General features: G+C 36.0%; 1 protein-coding gene across 6 annotated transcripts in view; it reads left to right on the top strand.

Annotated features, from left to right (window-relative positions):
* CEP83 (centrosomal protein 83) overlaps window positions 1-19945 on the top strand; it is a 142706-nt gene that overhangs the window by 97541 nt on the left and 25220 nt on the right. For all 6 annotated transcript variants that reach the window (XM_053662186.1, XM_053662199.1, XM_053662194.1 and 3 more), the window contains 3 exons: window positions 1304-1418; window positions 2663-2807; window positions 2921-3070. In XM_053662186.1, the coding sequence (XP_053518161.1) occupies window positions 1304-1418; window positions 2663-2807; window positions 2921-3070 (410 nt within the window). The remainder of the gene's footprint in view (window positions 1-1303; window positions 1419-2662; window positions 2808-2920; window positions 3071-19945) is intronic.

Genomic DNA, 19945 nt, shown 5'->3' with positions numbered 1-19945 from the left:
AGAGAGAAAGAGGGAGAAATATTTATTCGAGAGAGAAACACTGATTGGTTGCTTCTTGTACGTGCCCCCCCACCACCAACAGAGCCAAACCTGCAACCTAGGGTACGTGCCCTGACCAGGAATCGAACCTGCAGCCTTTCAGTTTATGGGACAAATGCTCCAACCAGCTGAGCCACTCTGGCCAGGGGTCTAGACCCTCTTCTTGATTTCTTTCTGTCAACTCCAGTGTTTTAGATTATTATTACACTCAAGTAAATCATCCATTCACGGTCTTCTAGTGTGATTTCATAGTTTTATACATTAATATAATATGTCAGAATGAAGATTTGTCTAACCTTTATATCTGTATTATTTAAATACTCCTGATATTATTATACCTAATTTTGGAAGCACCTTACCAGAGGGAGGGGATATGGAAAATGTTTGGGGAGTGCAGGCGATTGGAGAGGGAAAGCTTTCTTGTTCACTGCTCTACCCCTAGCTCCTAAAACTGTGCCTAGTACATCACAGGTGCTCAGTAAATGTTTATTGAAAGACTGAAGGAATGCTGCGTGTGGACTAGAACTGTTCAACTTCCAAAACGGGTGTCTCAGGGAAGACTGAAAATTGGTATATGATGGGTTAATTATGAGGAAAACATTGACAATTATTTACATTCACTTGGGGCTTTAAAATAATCAGATTTTGACAGTAAAGGTTTAAATTAGATTTCTGAGTTTTATACTTGTTCCTCCCACTACTGTCACACATGTGCGCACATGTGCATGTCACGTATATTACGTGGTCACCAAATTCATTGACCCTTCTCGTTCCCCCGGTCAGTCCTGTGACTCTTAGTTGATTTCTTTAGTGTCTTACTCCCACATATTTGCAGTTAGAGTTAATTTTCTGAAACAAAGTTAACTGTGCCACCTTTAATAGCTAACAGGATGTACAACCCTTTTATATGGCATATAAAGTTCATTCCCTGCCACTGCCCAGACTTTGCTCTACCTATAATACATTTGCTTATTTTTCAAGCAGACCATGGCCTTATACCTGTGTAACATTTTAGGTGCTGTTCCTTACACCTGGAAGGAATCCTTCTTGTCACCAACACACTTTTAAAAAGGACTTGATTTTATTAGGAAAAAAACTGTTTCCTTGATGTCAAGGCTCATTGCAGGCACTGAAGCACCTCCCTGGGTGAAGGAGCGCCATTCCACTCCACACCGCAGCATCGTCTCATTCTACTGATGTGTGAGGGGAGCAGTTAATGGCAAGAAAATAACCAATAGTAATTGCAATTTCTAATTATCAACAGGTAAAAGAACTTAAACATTCAAACAAACTAGAAATAACAGACATCAAACTGGAAACAGCAAGAGCTAAAAGTGAGCTAGAAAGAGAAAAAAATAAGATTCAAAGTGAACTGGATGGTAATATATAATTTCCCATGCTTTTTATTATTTTCACATATAAACTAAAATTATTAAAATAAATCACTGAATTTTTATTTTCAGATTTTCAGCTTGAGTTTTAATGTTAGAGCACATATGGATTATTTTTGTTTATATGGTGAATGTTCATTCTGCAATCTTCTTAAAAGTCAATCTTATGTTTATGTTATAGTTACTTGATTAATGCATAAATTAAATGAAATTTTACAATGAGAATTCCATATTTCCTGAGTTTACAGTTTTACGTCTATTTAGATCGTGTGATTTAAATTTTAAATCTATTTAGATCATGTTCCAAACCCAATTTTTACATTAAAAATTTTTTTTTCTGTAGACCCTCAATAACTGTGTGCCAGTTATTGAGCCTAGTTCAGCCTAGGCTTATTTTGAAGCTTCAGTTTAGTGTTTACAATGTGTTTCTCATCAAGATTCCTCAGAAATTATATTATTTCTGACTTTTCTTGAATATTTAAATAAGCTGCCTTTGGCCTATAACTGTCCTCAAGTTGGTCTTTAGTTTAACTCCTCTGTAGTTTCACATACAACTTATGATGAATGATTGCTTTCATTATTAATTTCTACTTGATGTTGACTCATGATTTTACATAGAGTTAGGGAGTCGATATTCTTAGCAACTCAAGGAGCTTGGGATCTAGTTCTATACTCTTTTTAAATTTGAGTTAAATACAAATTTTAGTTCTATCTGCAAAATGCTTGTCATCTCATTACAAGGAAGATTTGTAAATTCATTGGACAAAATCGAAAGCTTCCAATTTATATTTCTACTGGAAATCTAATAGTTCTGCTAGTATGTTAGATTTTGAAGGGTTCTATGATTTTATTTATTCTGCTTCCAGCCAGCTTTATGAGGATGTTCTCTGTGGGGCTTAGGTTACAGAGCCCTATCAGAGATGAAATAAGTACTTAAACCTCTTTGGCTATTGTCCAGGTTGATGTCCCTAGCTCTAAAGATTCAAATGAGTAAATGCTTTTATTAATGTTTTTTGTGTGTAGGCTAAATAAAATAACAGAAAAATTAATTCTGAGTTTTAATTGGTTTCACTCTTATGAAAAGTTTATCAGTGTATCAATTTTTGAAAATATATCTAGAGTGTCTTACTTTCTCTACTGTTTTGTCTTACCAACTTATGAAAGTTTGCTTATGTGATTTTTCATCTTAATAAGATTGAGTATAGCACATTTTTCTCCTTAAAAAATATTAGGATTACAGTCAGATAATGAAATTCTCAAATCAGCTGTTGAACACCACAAAATGCTCTTAGTAGAAAAGGATCGTGAATTAATACGTAAAGTACAAGCTGCCAAGGAAGAAGGTTATCAGAAACTTGTGGAATTACAAAATGAAAAGTAAGTACATAATTACCTTATTTTGTGTTAAATCTTCTTGCAAATGAACACATTTTGCTGTCATATTATCCTTATTGTAGTTCTGGTAACATAATTGTCATCTGTTGTTTTAGGCTAGAACTGGAGAACAGATTAGCGGATTTAGAGAAAATGAAAGTCGAAAACGATGTCTGGAGGCAGTCCGAGAAGGATCAGTGTGAAGAGAAATTGCGGGCTTCACAGATGGCAGAAGAGTCGGCCAGAAGGGAACTTCAAAGTATTAGGTTATATATGTGTATATTTATTTTAAACTTTTCATTTTGAAATAATTTCAGAACCAACAAAACATAAAAATAGTACAAGGAATTCGTATATAGTCTTTACCCAGATACCCAGATATTAACATCTTACATAACCATATTACTATAATCAAAGCTACCAAGTTAACAGTAATACAGTTAGGAAGTCAAGTAACCATTACTGTTACCAAACCTATAGACTTCATTCAAATTTTCCCAATCATCCCACTAATGTCCTGTTTCTGGTCCAAGCTCCAATCCAGAATTACACATTGCCGTTACTTATTCTTCCTTAATCTTGACCACAGTAACACTTTTATAGAGGGCCGGCCAGTTATTTTGCATAGTATCTCCTGATTTGAGTTTGTCTTACATTCTATTAATTAATACATTTAATTAAACTCAAGTTATACATGTTCAGTAAAAATAACACCAGAGTCAAAGCCACATGTCCTCAGTGCATCATATCAGTAGGGATGTGATTTGTCCCCTTATTGGTGAAGTTGACTTTAATCACCAGGTTAAAGTGGTGTTGCCAGATCTTTTCATTCTAAAATGACTACTTTCTCCTCTTTGCAACGTGATTATGGGTACTTTGAAACTGTGTTAATATTCTTATCATACATTCTTTGACTAATTTTAGTATCCATTGATATTTCTTGCCTGGAACAATTATTATTTAGTGTTTGCTGAAAGATGTTTTCCTTTTCATCATTTCTTCTACATATACTTAGTTGGAATTCTCCTGGAAAAAAGAGCTTTCCCTTCTTTTTAAATGTTGTCTTCATATCAGTTTGGATTTATGGATTCTTATTTTATTCTATGCGTTATACTCTGATTAAAATTTATTTATTTTTGTTTATATTACCTCAGATGTGGCTACTGGAAGCTCTTTCAAGTTGATTTCTATGTAGTTTTGACATGACCCTGTCATTTTTGAGGTTGTCTCTGTGGTCTGACATCACAAGATGTTCTGGACTCACCTTACACTTTCCCTGCCCCAGGCCTGGAATTGGTCATTTCTTTGAGGTGTTCTGGTTCCTTCATAGTACATTGGACAATGGTATTTAAAAATCAGAATTTCAGTTCTAGGTGTACTTATTGATAGTGCAGTGTCCTGGCCTCAAGGCCCTCTCAGTGAACTAACTTGGAAATATATTTATATATAAACAGACAACACATTTTTATCTGTTTTTTATATTTTCCTCTATATGTATATGTTAATAATCATGAGTTTATATTTCCGGCTCCAGTTCAACACCATGGTGTTCATTCTAGCCTTTGCTTTTCTTATTTGTAACTCCTTTTTTTGACAATGACAAATGTGGCTCTCATTATTTGTAGTGTATTTACTTATTTTCTCAGTCCTAGAATATACATGGTTTTGACGATTGCTGATTCATAACTGAAAAACAAGCCTGTTTGCTACTGTGTAATATTGTGTGCAGTTCTGGTTTTCTCATTAGCCCTTGGGTGTGTATATAGTCAGGCTCTGCCTTCCAGTGTTTTTGAAATCTTTTCTCTCCAAACCTCCCTTCAGTGGGGTTATTTATTTTTTAATTATAAAACACTTTTTTAGTTCCACTTTGGTTCATTCATTTCTTCCTGTTTTATTTCCTTTTGGGTCCCCACCTCATCTTAATTGGTTTTATTTGTTAACTTGATGTAGTTCTAAAATAGCATCAGTATGGTTCTAAAAGACAGAACTATACAAAAAAAATTTTCAAAAACTGCCCCTCCCCATTTCCATGTTACCCTTTTCCCATCCCTAACCCCACTTGGTCCCCCCAAATTAATCTCATGAGTTTCTAGTTTATTCCTCCTGTTCCTCCGTACCCCACAAATGAGAGAAGCACAGTTTCTTTTTCTTCCCTCTTTCTTGTCAGTATTTCCTGGGAATTGCTCCATGTTACATATTTTCCTCATTCTTTTTTTTTTTTTTAGAGCTTCATTACACTTGCTTGTGTGTATGTAGCAACACGTATTCGAGAGCTCTCCCAGGTTTGAGCATTTAATTTCCAGTATTTTGTGATTACAAACATTGCTGCAAACACAAATCTTAATCTTGTTTATGTATATCTTTTCAAGTTGTTGGGTGTGTATCTTCAGGGTAAATTCCTGATGTGAATAATAGGTAAATCAAAAGGTAGTTTTGTAGCCTGTGTAGCCTGTGCAGCTAGTCAAAAGGTAGCCTATGCAGTTTTGTTAGATACTGCAAATTCCCCTTCAGAAGAACTGCGCCACATTGCATCTCAGTGTAGCTGAATTTGTTTCTCTTTAGGAACGAGATTGAACAATTCTTCATATGCTTAGTGGCAGTTTTCGTATATTTTGGAAAGTTGCCTGTTCATGTCTTTCATTATTTTCTACTGGATTCTGTTTTATTACCCTTGCTTTTGAGGGATTCTTATTAGGAGTATTAGCCCTTTCTTTTTGACATGTGTTGCAAATATTTTTCCCAATTTGTCAGTCTTTTTTGCTTTGTTTGTGTTATTTTTTGTCATACAAACTTTTTATTATGTAAAATTTACTAATATTTTATTGACACTGGATTTTAAATCATAGTCTTGTCGTGCACTAAGGTTAAGAGGAATTACCGTTTTTGCACTTGAATGGTTTTGTATGTGCATTTATTGAGATCCTTGATCTGTTTGGAGTGTATTCTTTACATGCTGTAAGTTATGGGTTTCATTTTACTTCTTTGTAAATGATAAACCAGTTGTTTCAGTCTTTTATTAAAAAGGTGTCTTTGCCCCATTGTTTTTTTTCAATCCTCTCTGGAGGACATTTCTTTCATTGCTTCCAGAGAGAGAGAAGGGGGCGGGGAGAGAAATAAACAAACATCAGTATGAGAAAGAAACATCAATTGGTTGCCTCCCATGCGCACTCTGACCGGGAATTGAACCCAGAACCTAAGTATGTACCCTGACCATGGACGGGACTGGAAACCGCTCAGTCTATGAGATAATGCTCCAACCAACTGAATCACACTGGCAAAGGCGCCCCAATGATTTTAAAGACACTTTATCATGTTTTAAATTTCTACTTATACTTGAGTATTTTTCTAGACTTTCTATTCTGTTCCTCTGGTCAGTTTGTCTGTTCAGGAGCCACTGCCACAATATTTTAGTTGAAATCTTTATGGTGTGTTATAATGTCTGGTTGGGTTATTCTATCTTGACTAATCTTTTATGTTTGTTTTTTGATATGAACTTGGATATCAATGACTAGCTCCATAAAAGAGTTTATTGGTATTTTTATTGGGATTTCTTTAAAATATTAAACTAATTCAGGGAGAACTGATATTTCTGTGATACTGAGTTGTCCTAGTCAAGAACAGATATTTCCCCATGTGTTGAAATATACTTTTGTGTCTTTCAGGAGAGTTCTAAAACTTTGTGTAGTTTTGACACATTTCTTGTTTATTTCCAAATACTTAATTTTCCTCATTGCTGCTGTAAATATTTTCCCCTTTTTATTCTCTAGTTTGTTGTTTGCTTATGAAGACTATCAATTTTTATACGTTAATTATATATCCTGCTAATTTACTAAAATCTTTTATTGGTTTAGTTCAATTATGAATTACTTAGCATTTCTTAGATATATATATATATATATATAATATCATTTACGAGTACAGATAATTTTACTTCTTTTCCAATTCTTATACCTCTCATTGATTTATCTAATTATACTGGCAAGCACCTCCAATGCAGTATTGAGTAGTTTTTGTCTTGTCTCTGATCAAGTGGAAATGTCTGTTTTGTATTTTCATTAAGAAGCTAGCGTTAGAATTAAAGTATATGTGTATTTTATGATTTAAGGAAGTTATCTATCAATTTTTATTTTCCTGATTTTTTAATCAGCCATGATATTGCAAATTGTTAAAGGTTTTTAGCATCCCTGGAGAGAATCATTTTTCCTCCTGTGGCACTATTAATATAGTATAGTAATGGATTTCCTAATCTTTAACCCACCATAATTTCTGATCTTTTGTTGTTTAAGGTGGCAGTGTGTTCTCTTTGTTTATGCTTTATGCGGTACTTGGTCTATAATTTTCTTTTGTAATGTCTTTATCAGGCTTAGGTATCAATGTTATCCTTGCTCATAAAAAAGATTAGGAAGATCTCCTTGGTTTTCAGTGCTCTGGGACAAATAGGGAACAGTGGGATTATCTAGCTTATGAAAGCTTTGTAGAATTCCCCTGTGAAATCATCTAGGCTTGTACCTTTTTCTGGGATAGTTCTTTGATAACTCTGTGTTTCTTCTATAGAAATCAGGCTGTTTAAGTTCTCTATCTCTATTGGGATCAGTTTTGATAATCTATATTTTCATTAAAAATTATTCTTTGTTTTCAAATGTATTTGCACAAAGGTCTGAAAAATTGTGTTTTATTTTTTAGTTTCATTTTTCAATGCTTATTTTCCCTTAGTCATTTCTTATTTTGTGTACATGCTTTATTCCCTCAATTATAGTTGGCATTCAATATTATATTAGTTTTAGGTATACAGTATAGTGGTCAGACATTTATATGACTTATGAAGTGATCCTCCCCCATCCCTTGTACGTCTAGTACCACCTGGAACCACCCATGTTCATTACAATACTATTGACTATGTTCTCCATACTACTCACACATCCCCATGATTATTCCAGTAACTGCCAATGTGTATTTCTTAATCTCTTCATCTTTTTATCCAATATGCCAACCCCTTCCCATCTGGCAACCAGCAGTTCTCTGTATCAATGCGTCTATTTCTGTTTTGATTTTTTCATTTCTTTTGTTTTTTAGATGCCACCTGTAAGTGAAATTATATAGTATTTGTCTTTCTCTGTTTAACTTAATTCACTTCTTTATCCAGTCATCCATCTGTAGACACTTAGTTTGCTTCTGTATCTTGTCTATTGAATATGAAATGTCTTTCTTTGTTTCTTTATAGTCTGTGTTTAAAAGTTTATTTTGTCTGATGTAGGGCCTCTTTGGGTTCATGTTGTTTAGGATTCTGTGCTTCCTGCACCTGTATGTCTATTTTCTTTGTCAAGTTAAGGAGGTCGTCAGTCATTGTTGCTTCAGATACGTTTTCCATCCCTTGCTCTCTCTCTTCTTCTGGTTCCCCTGTAATGTGAATGTTGTCTCGTAGGTCCCTTAGACTATCCTCTTTAAAAATATTTTTTTTCTTTTGGCTGTTTTGATTGGGTGTTTTCCGCCCAAATCAAATCTTTCCGCCCAGATTGGGTGTCTTCCAAATCACTGATTTATTCTCCTTCTGCTTCATCTGATCTGATGTTGATTCCATCTTACCTATTCTTTATTTCAGTTATTTTTTATTTCTGGCTAGTTCTTTTTATGGTTTCTATTTCCTTTTTTGAGTTTCCTATTCCTTTTATTGACATTCTCACTGAGATTATCTATTCTTCCCTGAATTCATTGAACATCCTTATAACCAGTGTCTCGAGCTCCACATCTGATAGACTGCTTGCATCCATTTTTTGGTCTTTTTCTGGAGTTTTGTCCTGTGTTCTCATAGGGATATATTTCTTTGTCTCCTCATTTTGGTTTCCTCCCTGTGTCTGTTTCTGTATGTTAGTTAGATTTGCTGTATCTCCCAGTCTTGGCAGGCTGTTGTGTGGGGCCCAGTGGCACAGTCTCCCTGGTCACCTGAGCCATGTGCTCTAGGGCTGTCCCTTGTGTGGAAAGTGTGTGCCTTCCTATTGTAGTTGAGCCTTGATTGCTATTGGCACTTCAGTGGATGGGATTGGCTCTCAGGCCAACTGGTTGTGAGGACTAGTTGTGACTACAGTAGATGCAGTAGATGCAGTGTAGAAACCGACTGCACAGAGTGGGACTCACTGTAGCAGAGCTCTGGTACCTGCTGAGTCTATATTTTTGGTGTGGGATTTGTGGGACTAATTGGGTGGTGCTCCAGTGTGGTCTGAAGCTTGCCACTGAGTGTATTGGTTCTGGGAGCTCTGGTGCAGGGCCACATTAGCTGCTGCCTGTGCTCATCTGGGCCACCTAGTAAGCAGTTGACAGCTGTCCGTGCTAGACTTTCAGGCATCTGGGAGAGGTTGTGCTGTGATCTGAGGCAGGCTGCCTCTAGTTCCAGTGTCACTTAGTAAGAAGTACAAGGCATGTAGGGCTTGTTTGTTTAAGGTGTGTGGGCCTTTGTGAGATTTTAGGAAAGTCTCTCATCTGGACTGAAGTTGGTACCTTGTGAGAAATAGCCCCTGAAAGAGGTTCTGGCTGGTCCATAGGTTGGGTAGGGCAGATTTTCAGGGGATTGCCAGTGTGGGGCACTCAGATTTGGTGCCTGCCTGTGCCTGCAGGCTGGATGGGGGAAGGGCTCAATAAAGGAACAGTGGGTCTGCCACCACTTTAGTCCTTAGAGATCTGCCCCTCCAGCCTTTGCTCTGAAGCCAGACAATTCACCCCCTCCCATATGTCCCTGGAGCTTTTGGAGCTGCTGCTCCAGTGCTGGAGCTCAGAGTCAGACTGTCAGAGACTAAGTCTAATCACAGGCCTTTTAATAGGAGCGCCTGGGACTCCAATAGCCCTCCATTTCACCTGACAATACCTACTGGTTTTCACAGCCAGATCTGGAAAATCTTCTCAGCACTGGTATTCTTGCTGAGGAGCCTTGTCCTAATAGGAGGCTGGGACTCCTCAGACTTCAGTGAGGACTTCCATGGTCTAGACATTTCTCCCAGTTTTTAACCACATGTAGGTGTGGGATCAGCCCATTTTGTGTCTCTACCCTTTCTACCAGTCTCAGATGACTTTTTTATATCCTTAGTTATAGGAGTTCTGTTCAGCTAATCTTCAAGTTGTTCTCAAGGGTGATTGTTATATAATTTAGTTGTAATTTTGATGCGGTCATGGGAGAAGGCAAGCACAGCATTTACCCACTCTGCCATCTTGGCCATAAGTCTCTTCCTCTCTTACATCAGCTAGTGCTTTCTTTATTTATTATTGTGGTAAATTATACATAACAAAATTTATTATTTCAATCATTTTTTAAGTCTATAGTTAAGTGGTTTTTTAAACTAAGCTTTTGATTTATTGAATCAACTATTTTTCTATTTTCTACCTCATTAATTTCTGCTTTTATCTTTACTTCTTTCTGTGTTTTTTGCCATTAAAAAGTTTTTATTATTTATTGGTATTTAATATATATAAAGTAAAATTCATCCATTTAAAAAATGTACAGCTTGATGAATTTTGGTAATTGCATGTAATTGTATCAGTCATCACCACATAGAACAGTTCCACCACCTTAAAAGTTTCCTCATGTCTCTTTGTAGTTGACCTCTTTCTGATCCCCAGCCTTAAGCAATCCCGTATTTATTTATAGTGTTTCATATATTAGTAATTCATTCCTTTTTATTGCTCATTATTATTCTACTGTAGAATTTGACATGATGTTTTTAATCTTTTCTTGGTGGGCAAATATTTGAGTTGTTGTTAGTTGGAGCTACTGTGAATATGCAGCTATGAACATTCATGTGTAACCTGTGTGCAGACATGGCTTTATACAGATATCCCTTGTTTACATATCTAGAAATGAGATTGCTGAGTCTTAAGTAAGTATATTTAACTTTATAATGTATGGTGATACTGTTTTCCAAGGTGGTTGTATTATTTTTCATTCCCAGCAAATGAGAGTTTTATTTGTTTCACCCATTCTTACTGTCACTTGTTATTGTCAGTCTTTTTGACTAAATAATTTAGTGGATGTATAGTAATACGTTGCTATCGTCTTAATTTGATTTTTCCTGATAGCTAGTGGTGTTTAACAACTTTTAATGTGCTTACGAACAGACTTTTGTGAAGTATCTGTTCAAATATTTTGCTCATTTTAAAAATTGGGGTGTTAGGTTCATCCTGAATTATAATAGCTCTTTATGTGTTCTGCATATGAGCTCTTTGTCAGATGCATGTTTGTTTTTAAAAAAATTTGTTATCCTCACCCAAGGATATGCTTAGAGAGAGGAAGAGGGGGAGAGAGACAGAGAGACATGGACAAACAGACATTGATGTGAAACATCGATCAGTTGCCGCCTGTGTGCACCCTGACTGGGGATCAAACCTGCATCTCAGGCTCGTGCCCTGGCTGGGAATTGAACCTGTAACCTTTTGGTGTATGGGACAACATTCCAACCAACTGAGCCACCTGGCCAAGGCTGTCAGATAGATATTTTGTCCCAGTCTGTGACTTGCTTTCTTGTTTATTTTTTGTGTCTATTGAAAGCAATTTTTTTATTTTAATGAAATCCATTTTATCAATTTTTTTGTTTTCTATTCTGTGCTTTTTATGTTCTGTTTAAGAAATATTTGCCTACTCATGTGTCACAGAGATTAATATTTTCTTCCAAAGGCTTAATATTTTGATTTTTACATTTAGGTTTATGGTCCAATTGATACCAGTTTTTGTATAGTATGGTACCTACCTATATTCCCATATAGGGATCAAGTGGTTCCAGCACCATTTGTGGATGTTTAGCTTTTCTCCCACTGAGTTGTTGTGGTGACTTTGTTGAAAATCAATTGACTCTACAAGTGTGTGTCTGTTTATGAACTCTGTTCTATTTTATTGGTCTGTGTTGTCAATATGTGTTTTGGCTACTGGAAGCAAGTTTGATACACAAATCCTCTACCTTGTTCTTTCATGTTGAGATTGTTTTGTTTCTTCTAGGTCCTTTGCCTTTCCACATACATTTTTAAAGCAGCCTGTGTTTCAAGACGGCTTGTTAAGATTTTCATGGGATCATGTTGAATCCCCACCTCAGTTTGAGGAGAGTTGTCATCTCAACAATATTAGAGTCTCTCCAATTCATGATGACGGCATCTCTCTCTGTTTAGGTCATCTTTAATTTCTTTATTCAGAGTTTTGTAGTTTCCATAGTATATGTCATATTTATCCTGTGTTACATTTTATTTCTAAGCATTTTAATGTGATTAAAATGGTTATTTTTAAACTTTTACTTTCTAATTGTTCATTGCTAGCATATAGAAATATAATTAGTTGACTTTTATATTATATTGACCTTGAATCCTATAACCTTACTAAAGTCAGATACTTTCGACTAGCTGCTTTGTGAATTCCTTAGAGTTTTATTTTTGAGTTGAAAATTTAATTCAACTAATATTCATTCTTTTATTTTTATTGGTAATTGTGTCTAGTGCTTATTTTTATCACTACTTTAAATGTATTCTATAGATGATATGTGTTCTAATTATTACTTTTTAGAAATTCCCTTACTTTGGCTTGTATTTTCCTTTTCATCTAAGAGTTGTTTAAGTACAAGATGAGATGTATTAATAGAAGATATAGTTGTTTAATAGAAGGTGAAACTAGTAGTTTGCCTGGGCTGCATAACAAAGTACCACAGACAAGTGGTTTTAAACAACAGAAATTTTTTTTCTTATAGTTCTGGAGGTTCGAGTTTTGAGAGCTCAAGGTGTGGGCAGATTTGGTTTCTCCTGAGGCCTCTCTCCTTGGCTCACAGATGACTGTCTTTTTGCTGTGTTCTCACATGGTCTTTCTCTTTGTACATATATATCCCTAATACCTCTCCCTCTTCTTTCAAGGACATCAGTCATATTAGATTAGGAATTGGATTAGGGACTACCAGTATAATCTCATTTAACCCTAGTTACCTCTTTTTTAAGAAATATATTTTATTGATTATGCCATTACAGTTGTCCCATTTCCCCCCCTTCATTCCCCTCCACCCTGCACACCCCCTCCCTGACCATCTCCCTTTTTAGTTTACGTCCATGTGCCACAAGTCCTTTAGATTCTATATTTCCCATACTATTCTTGCCCCCCCCATCTATTTTCTACCTACTGTCTATGCTACTTATTCTCTGCACCTTCTCCCTCCTTCTCCTCCTCCCACCCCCCTGTTGCTAACACTCCATGTGATCTCCATTTCTAGGGTTCTGTTCCTGATCTAGCTGTCCTCTTAGTTTGCTTTTGTTTTAGGTGTGGTTATTAATAACTGAGTTTGCTGTCCTTTCACTGTTCATATTTTTTAACCTCTTTTTCTTAAATAAGTCCCTTTAACATTTCATATAATAAGGGCTTGGTGATGATGAACTCCTTTAACTTAACCTTATCTGAGAAGCACTTTATCTGCCCTTCCATTCGAAATGAAAGCTTTGCTGGATAGATCAATCTCGGATGTAGGTTTTTGGATTCCATGACTTGGAATACTTCTTTCCAGCCCCTTCTTACCTGTAAGGTCTCTTTTGAGAAATCAGCTGACAGTCTGATGGGAACTCCTTTGTAGGTGACTGTCCCCTTATCTCTTGCTGCTTCTAGGATTCTCTCCTTCATTTTAATCTTGGCTAACATAATGATGATGTGCCTTGGTGTGTTCCTTCTTGGGTCCAACTTCTTTGGGACTGGCTGAGCTTCCTGGATTTCCTGGAAGTCTATTTCCTTTGCCAGATTGGGGAATTAAAGCCTAAAAGCACCAATTGGAAAAATTTTCTGGGTCAGGGTGCTGGGAGAACCTAGTTAAAGCCATGTCTCCACATACATTCTGAATTACTGGGGGATTAGGATTTCAGTGTGTGAATCTTGGGTAGACACCATTCAGTACGGAACAGTAGGTTTTTGAATATTCAGTTGGGAGGGCTTTTAAAAAATTTTACTAATTCGTACTTTTATTGCATCGTGACCAGAGGGCATTGTTTCTATTATCTCTATGTTATGGAACACAGTAGTGTTTTCTTTGTGACACAGGCCAGGACCAGGGTGTCAAGTGAATGAGGTGCCCAGGGTGAGAATCAAGGAGATACCCACTCTTATGTGTGGACACCGCGCTCGCAGGAGTCTTAGAGTGGGGCTTCTTAACTTTTGCACCCTGGGCACCTCATTTGTTGCACCCCAGTCTTGTATCTCAGTCCCTCATTTCAGTGCTGTAACACATGATTGATTTGGGTGAATATTACATAAATACCGGAAAAGAAAGTGCTCAATTATAAGAATATTAAGTTTGATATACATACATCCAGAAGATCTACCCTATTAAGTATGGTGTTTATGTTTTCCATGTACTTATATTTCTTTGTCCACTTGGTTTTTCTTGTACATTGAGTGATATTAAAGTCTCCTGTTTTTATTAATTGTGTGTTTGTATGTATGATCCTTTCATATCTTGTAGTTTGTTGCTTCAAAGGTAATTGCTGTATTATTTGGTATATAGGTGATCACAACAGTTATATCTCAGTTGTGAATTGTGGCTTTAAATATTTAAAAATGCTTTGTTGTCATTTAATTTTTGCTTGAGTATTTCATTGTCTGATACCATTATCACTCCTCTTTTCTCCTTGTCTCCATTTGCCTGGTGTACCTTTGTGCTTTATGTTTGGTCTTTCTGAATCACTTTGTTTTTTAAATATCTTTTATAGTGTAGCACATAGTTGGATCTTGCTTTGGGCCACACTAGAGGACTTTTTATTTTTATGAATGAGTGAAGTCCATTCAGCATGCAGTGAGCCCATGCTCACTACAAAGACTTCGTCAGGAGCATGAGTACTTTTGCTTGGACTTAGAATTATTTTCCTTTTTATACTGACAGATGTTTTAAAGTTCAGGCATTTTCTCTTTACCATTGTGAAGGGTGTGATTTTTGTGGTTTTATTTATTCTTCTTGCTTTTCTATATTGTTTGAAGGAGATATGGATAACATAGAACTAAACATCTGTTAATCTTTCACCACCTGCAAGTTCCCTGTATCTGTTTTTTCAAGTCTGAAAACATAGTGACTTCCTAATCATATAGATGAAAGCTGAGAGATTTTTAAATGTTATGTTAATTAACTTGTAAGTTATGTCTTGGGACAAGGTTTTTGATTCTTACCCAGGAAAGACTTACCTCAAGCAGAGATACATGTATTATTTATGAAGACCAGGTTTTATGAACTATTAATTTAAATTTTAGCTTCTCTAATTCTAGAATTATAAATCTAATGGATTTTGAGAGCCAGTCTTACCTTTACTCTTTTCTTTTAGGTGGGTACATTTTTCTAATTGTTCAGGACAGGTAAGTTGTTTTTTTTTTTAATCTCTCCTTAACATTCTCCAGAAAGGGGAAAAAGAGAGAGAGACCCTCCCCAGGAACCTCACTCTGATGTCTTGTTAAATTTTTTGTTACAATTTAAGACTCCTTCTTCTTGTTTGGGCATCTGTTGCCATAGCAATAAAACGTTAAGCATTCTGTCTCTATGACAATAATGAACTTGACCATTAGGTTTTTTAAAAATTTGTACATAAAACAGCTTTTCTTCCTTTAGATGTTTTTTTTAACACAATCATTTTGTATGCTGTTAGTCACTTTGATAATTTCTCTTTGATTTCTCTTGTTTCTTCAGATCATTTATAGTGTGTAACTGACCCCAACTTTTAAAATGAGCACATAGTATCCAACATAAAATGCAGCAGAAGGAACAAAAATTAACAAAATTTGAATGATTACAGTTGTGGTGTTTTCTTCCTATGATAGCTCTGATTTTCTGATTTATAAGTAACTGTCAACCAGGTCTATTTTGATCATTTGTTAAAGTAGTAATCATAATTGCAGCTTGTCTTATTTAGAATCTGTGATAGGTCAGAAAGAGATAACCTGGGGAGAAAAAGATCTTGCTAAGGAAATGAAAGGTCTAAATTATATAAAGCAAAAGTATCCATTTATTTACAAACAATAAATATCTGTAATAAGTAGGGTTAATCGCTGCTTTTGCAGGTGCTTTAAATTATTGATTACACACTAGTCTCTTGTTTTCATTCATGTGATTTATTCATTAGTCTAAAAATAAAATTATTATTCTAATAGTATCCTGTATTTCATAAGGCCACCCCACCCCACCATGAGTTTGTAAAATTTATAAAGTTGTCTGTATTAAAAACATGTAAAAATTATAGGATTTTAAATAAGATAAAGTATACAGTCAACCTGTTTATGTCAGTAACCCAGCTCCAATTAAATCAGGCAAAAAAAGGGGGGGCGGGACTTTATTGGCTGACATAACTTGTAGAAAGGACACGTGCTGATCTCATGGACACCTGGATCTGGCAGCTCAAATGTGGTCAGGTGAGCGTGGCTGCTTCTCTCCTGTATCCCTCCTGACTTCTGTGTCTGCTTTTCTCCTGCTGCTTTCTTTGTGAGGCCAAGTCTGTGTTTTGAGAACAAAAGAAAACAAGAGATTTTACTTGATTAATCAAGTTAGAAACATCTAGAAAAGGGCTTCGCTCTGGTTTACAGAGCTACCCCTGGGTCCGCCACTGTGGCCAGGGGCTGGGACACTAGGACTCAGCCCAGGCTTTATGCTTATTTCACTTGGAGGGGGAGGGCTGTACTGACTAGTTTGTTAGCAGAAGTGAGGGGAGGGGTATTGGGGAAATAGCAGTAATAACTAAGGAAAAAGGAACTTGATCATTTAAGATACCCTGTAGTGGAAACCCCTTATCTTTTGCATTGCTTAGAGTCAAATCTGTATTTTTCATTTGTGGCTTTCTAATTTTTTTAAGGTTTTTGAAAAACTTGTTGTTTAATATATCCTCCTTTCTATTTGTAATCCATCTTGAGATAAATTGTCTGTTGTATGACATCTTAGTATGGAGTAGGAGACTTTTACTTGGCCAGTTGAACAAGTTCTCTTGCAGAATCTGAACTGCAAAGTAAGTGATGGAAGAATATGTGGCAGCATTTCAAAGGCCAGACAGTTCTTGTGGCTTCTCCTTGCTCGTGATTCTGGTCAATTCTAGCTTGGTTCTGGTTCTGAGGTCGCTGGTGATTCACTGAGTTTCTTATATCTACCCAGGAAAGTCCCTTTTTGCTAATAATGTCCAAAATTAATTTCCATTGCTCACAAGCAAGAATCTTGCTTTCAGTGGATTGATCTAAGAACTGCCATTCCTATGAAATTTGTTTTAGGAATCTTTAACAAAAGAGAAATCACAAATACAAACTTCTCTTGTTTGCCATATCTTTTTGCTTTCCCTTGATTGTGGAGACTCACATCAAATGAAGCCAGGAGGTAGCACTAGAATCTTCATGTCTCATATGGAATTACTAGCCACATATAGCTATTTAATATAATTTTAAGTTATTTTAAAAATTAAAAATTTAGTTCCTCAGTTCACTAGCCACATTTCAGACAAAAGAGTCAGGTAGCACGGTTGGACTACCAACCCCTTAAGAACAGGCATTGATAGTTTTAGTTTTAGTTCTGTCTTAGTTTTGCATTGATATATCTGACACTTAGGGTTGGGCCCCGCATTTTTAGGCATTCAGTAAGTATCTGAACATTGAAATGATATATATCAGCTGCCTGCCACATAAAACCGAGGCAGTAATCCGTAACTGGCTATTCTGTACTTTGAAGAGAACTTGAAACAGCTCCATCTCACTGTTATTCCAAATGTTTCCATTTAAACTTTTCCACAGCTGATTTTCTTTTGTACCTTGGCCCTCCAGTCTACCTACTACTTCTACTTTCATTATTTCCATAATTATTTCTAAAATATAAAGTACTTGACCAGGTACTTTCTCACTCCCCAAATTACTCATCCTTCTTCACCTTTTGACCGCTCTGCTCTACCAACCCATTAAAGCTCTCCTCAACACTTTTTGCTGGAACCTCTGAAATCCCTGCTCCATTGCCAAAAAAATTTTAATAGTCTCCACATACATCTAAACACCCCCTTACTGAAACCTGACTTTGTCCTGATGGTGTATTACCTGGCAGCTCTTTTAAGTGGAAATTATTCCTCCTTTACTCTCTCAACTTCAAGTAGGGACCAAGAAAGGAAGTCACTATTTCTGAACCCCACTCTTGTTTCCATACCACTGACTGGTTAAAATGGTCTTTCCTTTGGTAGTTGGCCATCTTACTCCTATCTTTCTCTCCAGTTATTGACTTACAGGATATTCCCCAACAGTCCCTAAGGACCTTGACTTCTGGCTCAACCTTTTTCCATTTTCTATCACTTGCTTCCATTTTTAGTGAGTACAACATCTGTATTGTTGACCCATCCAACACCTTAGCTATATAGTTTATTTTATCTTCACGCTGAAATTTTCTATCTTTATTCCACTTTAGTAGCCCTACACTCAGGCATACCTCATCATCCCTTAGAACTGATCACTTCAAAAACAATTTTTTTCTATTATTCACTCTATTCTCACCTAAGATATTGAGACTGGTAGTAGTTCTTGTACTCTTTTTTTCGTCTTCTAGTCTGTTAGCCTGGCTCCTTGGCCTCTCAGTGGAGACCTTGTCCACTGTTCATCTGTGCTCTCACTTGTACCTGGGCAAAGACTTCTGGGTATGAATTCTTTCAGCTTCTCACTCTCTGAGAATTTCTGTATCTTCCTCATTCTCCCCTCCCTTTCTGTGAAGATATCCTTTCTCCCTTTACTTCCAAAGTGTGTAGTGTATTTTCCCACCCCCTTTGTTTCCTTGGTAGTTATGTTTCATCTGTTATCCTCTTCTTCACTTCAGTCTGTAATTTCTCTACCTCAGACTCTTATTTTGTCTTCAGGGTCCAGTTCACAATGTATTTTCTTATGTAGCTTTTACTGATCTTCTAATGAAAATTAATTGTGTTTTCATTACTTTCCACTTATACGTCTGTTATAAGAATTATTTTATTTTGACTTATTGTAACACATTTTGAATATTCAAAACCTTCTAATCAAGAGGTATTGTACTTTATTCCTAAAGCTTAGCACTGTGAAATAATATCTACCTGTTTTGAACTCTTCTTACTGTGATTTAAGGTCATTGAACATATTCCTAAACCTGATGATCTCTATTAAAGTTTCTTTCGATTTCTGTTAAATTCAATTACCCCTTGGAATCCTAATGTTTTTCCTTTAAAAAAAGTCTCTCGCTAGTTTAGATTGTAACCCAGCACTGCTTCCGCAAAGTGACCTGGAGACAACTTTGTACATCATGTCTTGTATTTTACCACAGTAGTATTCTTATTCTTCTTGTGTCTTGCTAGTCAGAAGTTCTTTACTGTTGGTTTCTTTGGCTTCAATCTTTGTATGGAGGGCATAATTATTTCTCTGTATACTATAGAACATTTAGAAAGCTGTTAGGCTATAAATGCTTGTTAAACTGGGTCCTGTTTCATGAATTTACCCAGTGTATCCAGAATCTCAACCAGACCTAAAATAACTTGGGGCCTACCTCTGGACTTTAGCTGGGGCCCAGTTTTTTCTGCTTTATTGTCATCTTCATAATTTTGTAGAAAGAAACCTTTATTAACTGATAACCTAAGCATGAAGCTAATAACATTCATGAACATTTAAGGGAAGACATGCACAGAAAGTTTGAGAGATTAATAATATAGCTTAAATTATCAAATAAAGAGGATGACTGGTACTGTCAAAAGAACAAAGGAAGAGCAAGATTGGCCCTCTTCCTTTAGATTTATTGTTTCTGTCATTTGTATGTAAATATCTCCGAAAGCAGTGGGTGTAATAGTTTCTTCCATATCCTATTGTCCAGTCATCTTACATGTTTAAATGTCTAATCCAGGATTTGGGTTGGTTCACTCAGTCCATCAGCAGATCCTTGTGGAATTCTTATTAGTGTTTAAATCACAGGCCTCGGCCTTTGAGAATGTTATCTTCTCAATGAGCAGTTCTAATTGGGTTGATAAATGCTAATAATGCCAAACTCAAAATAAGTGCCAAATGAATTATATTTGAGAGAAGTGTTTGGAGAGTTTAAAAAAATGGAGTGATTGAGGGCTTGTCCTTCAAACCTACTTAGCATAAAGTTTTTCTCATAAGGTTAGTCATTTGTTCACCAGAGAGACTCTATTTTAGCGTTCTGTCT

Source organism: Artibeus jamaicensis, unplaced genomic scaffold, assembly GCF_021234435.1.
Source record: "Artibeus jamaicensis isolate MK-2021 breed Jamaican fruit bat unplaced genomic scaffold, CSHL_Jam_final contig_1028, whole genome shotgun sequence".
Lineage (NCBI taxonomy): Eukaryota > Metazoa > Chordata > Mammalia > Chiroptera > Phyllostomidae > Artibeus > Artibeus jamaicensis.
This window is presented reverse-complemented; position numbering and strand designations above follow the sequence as displayed.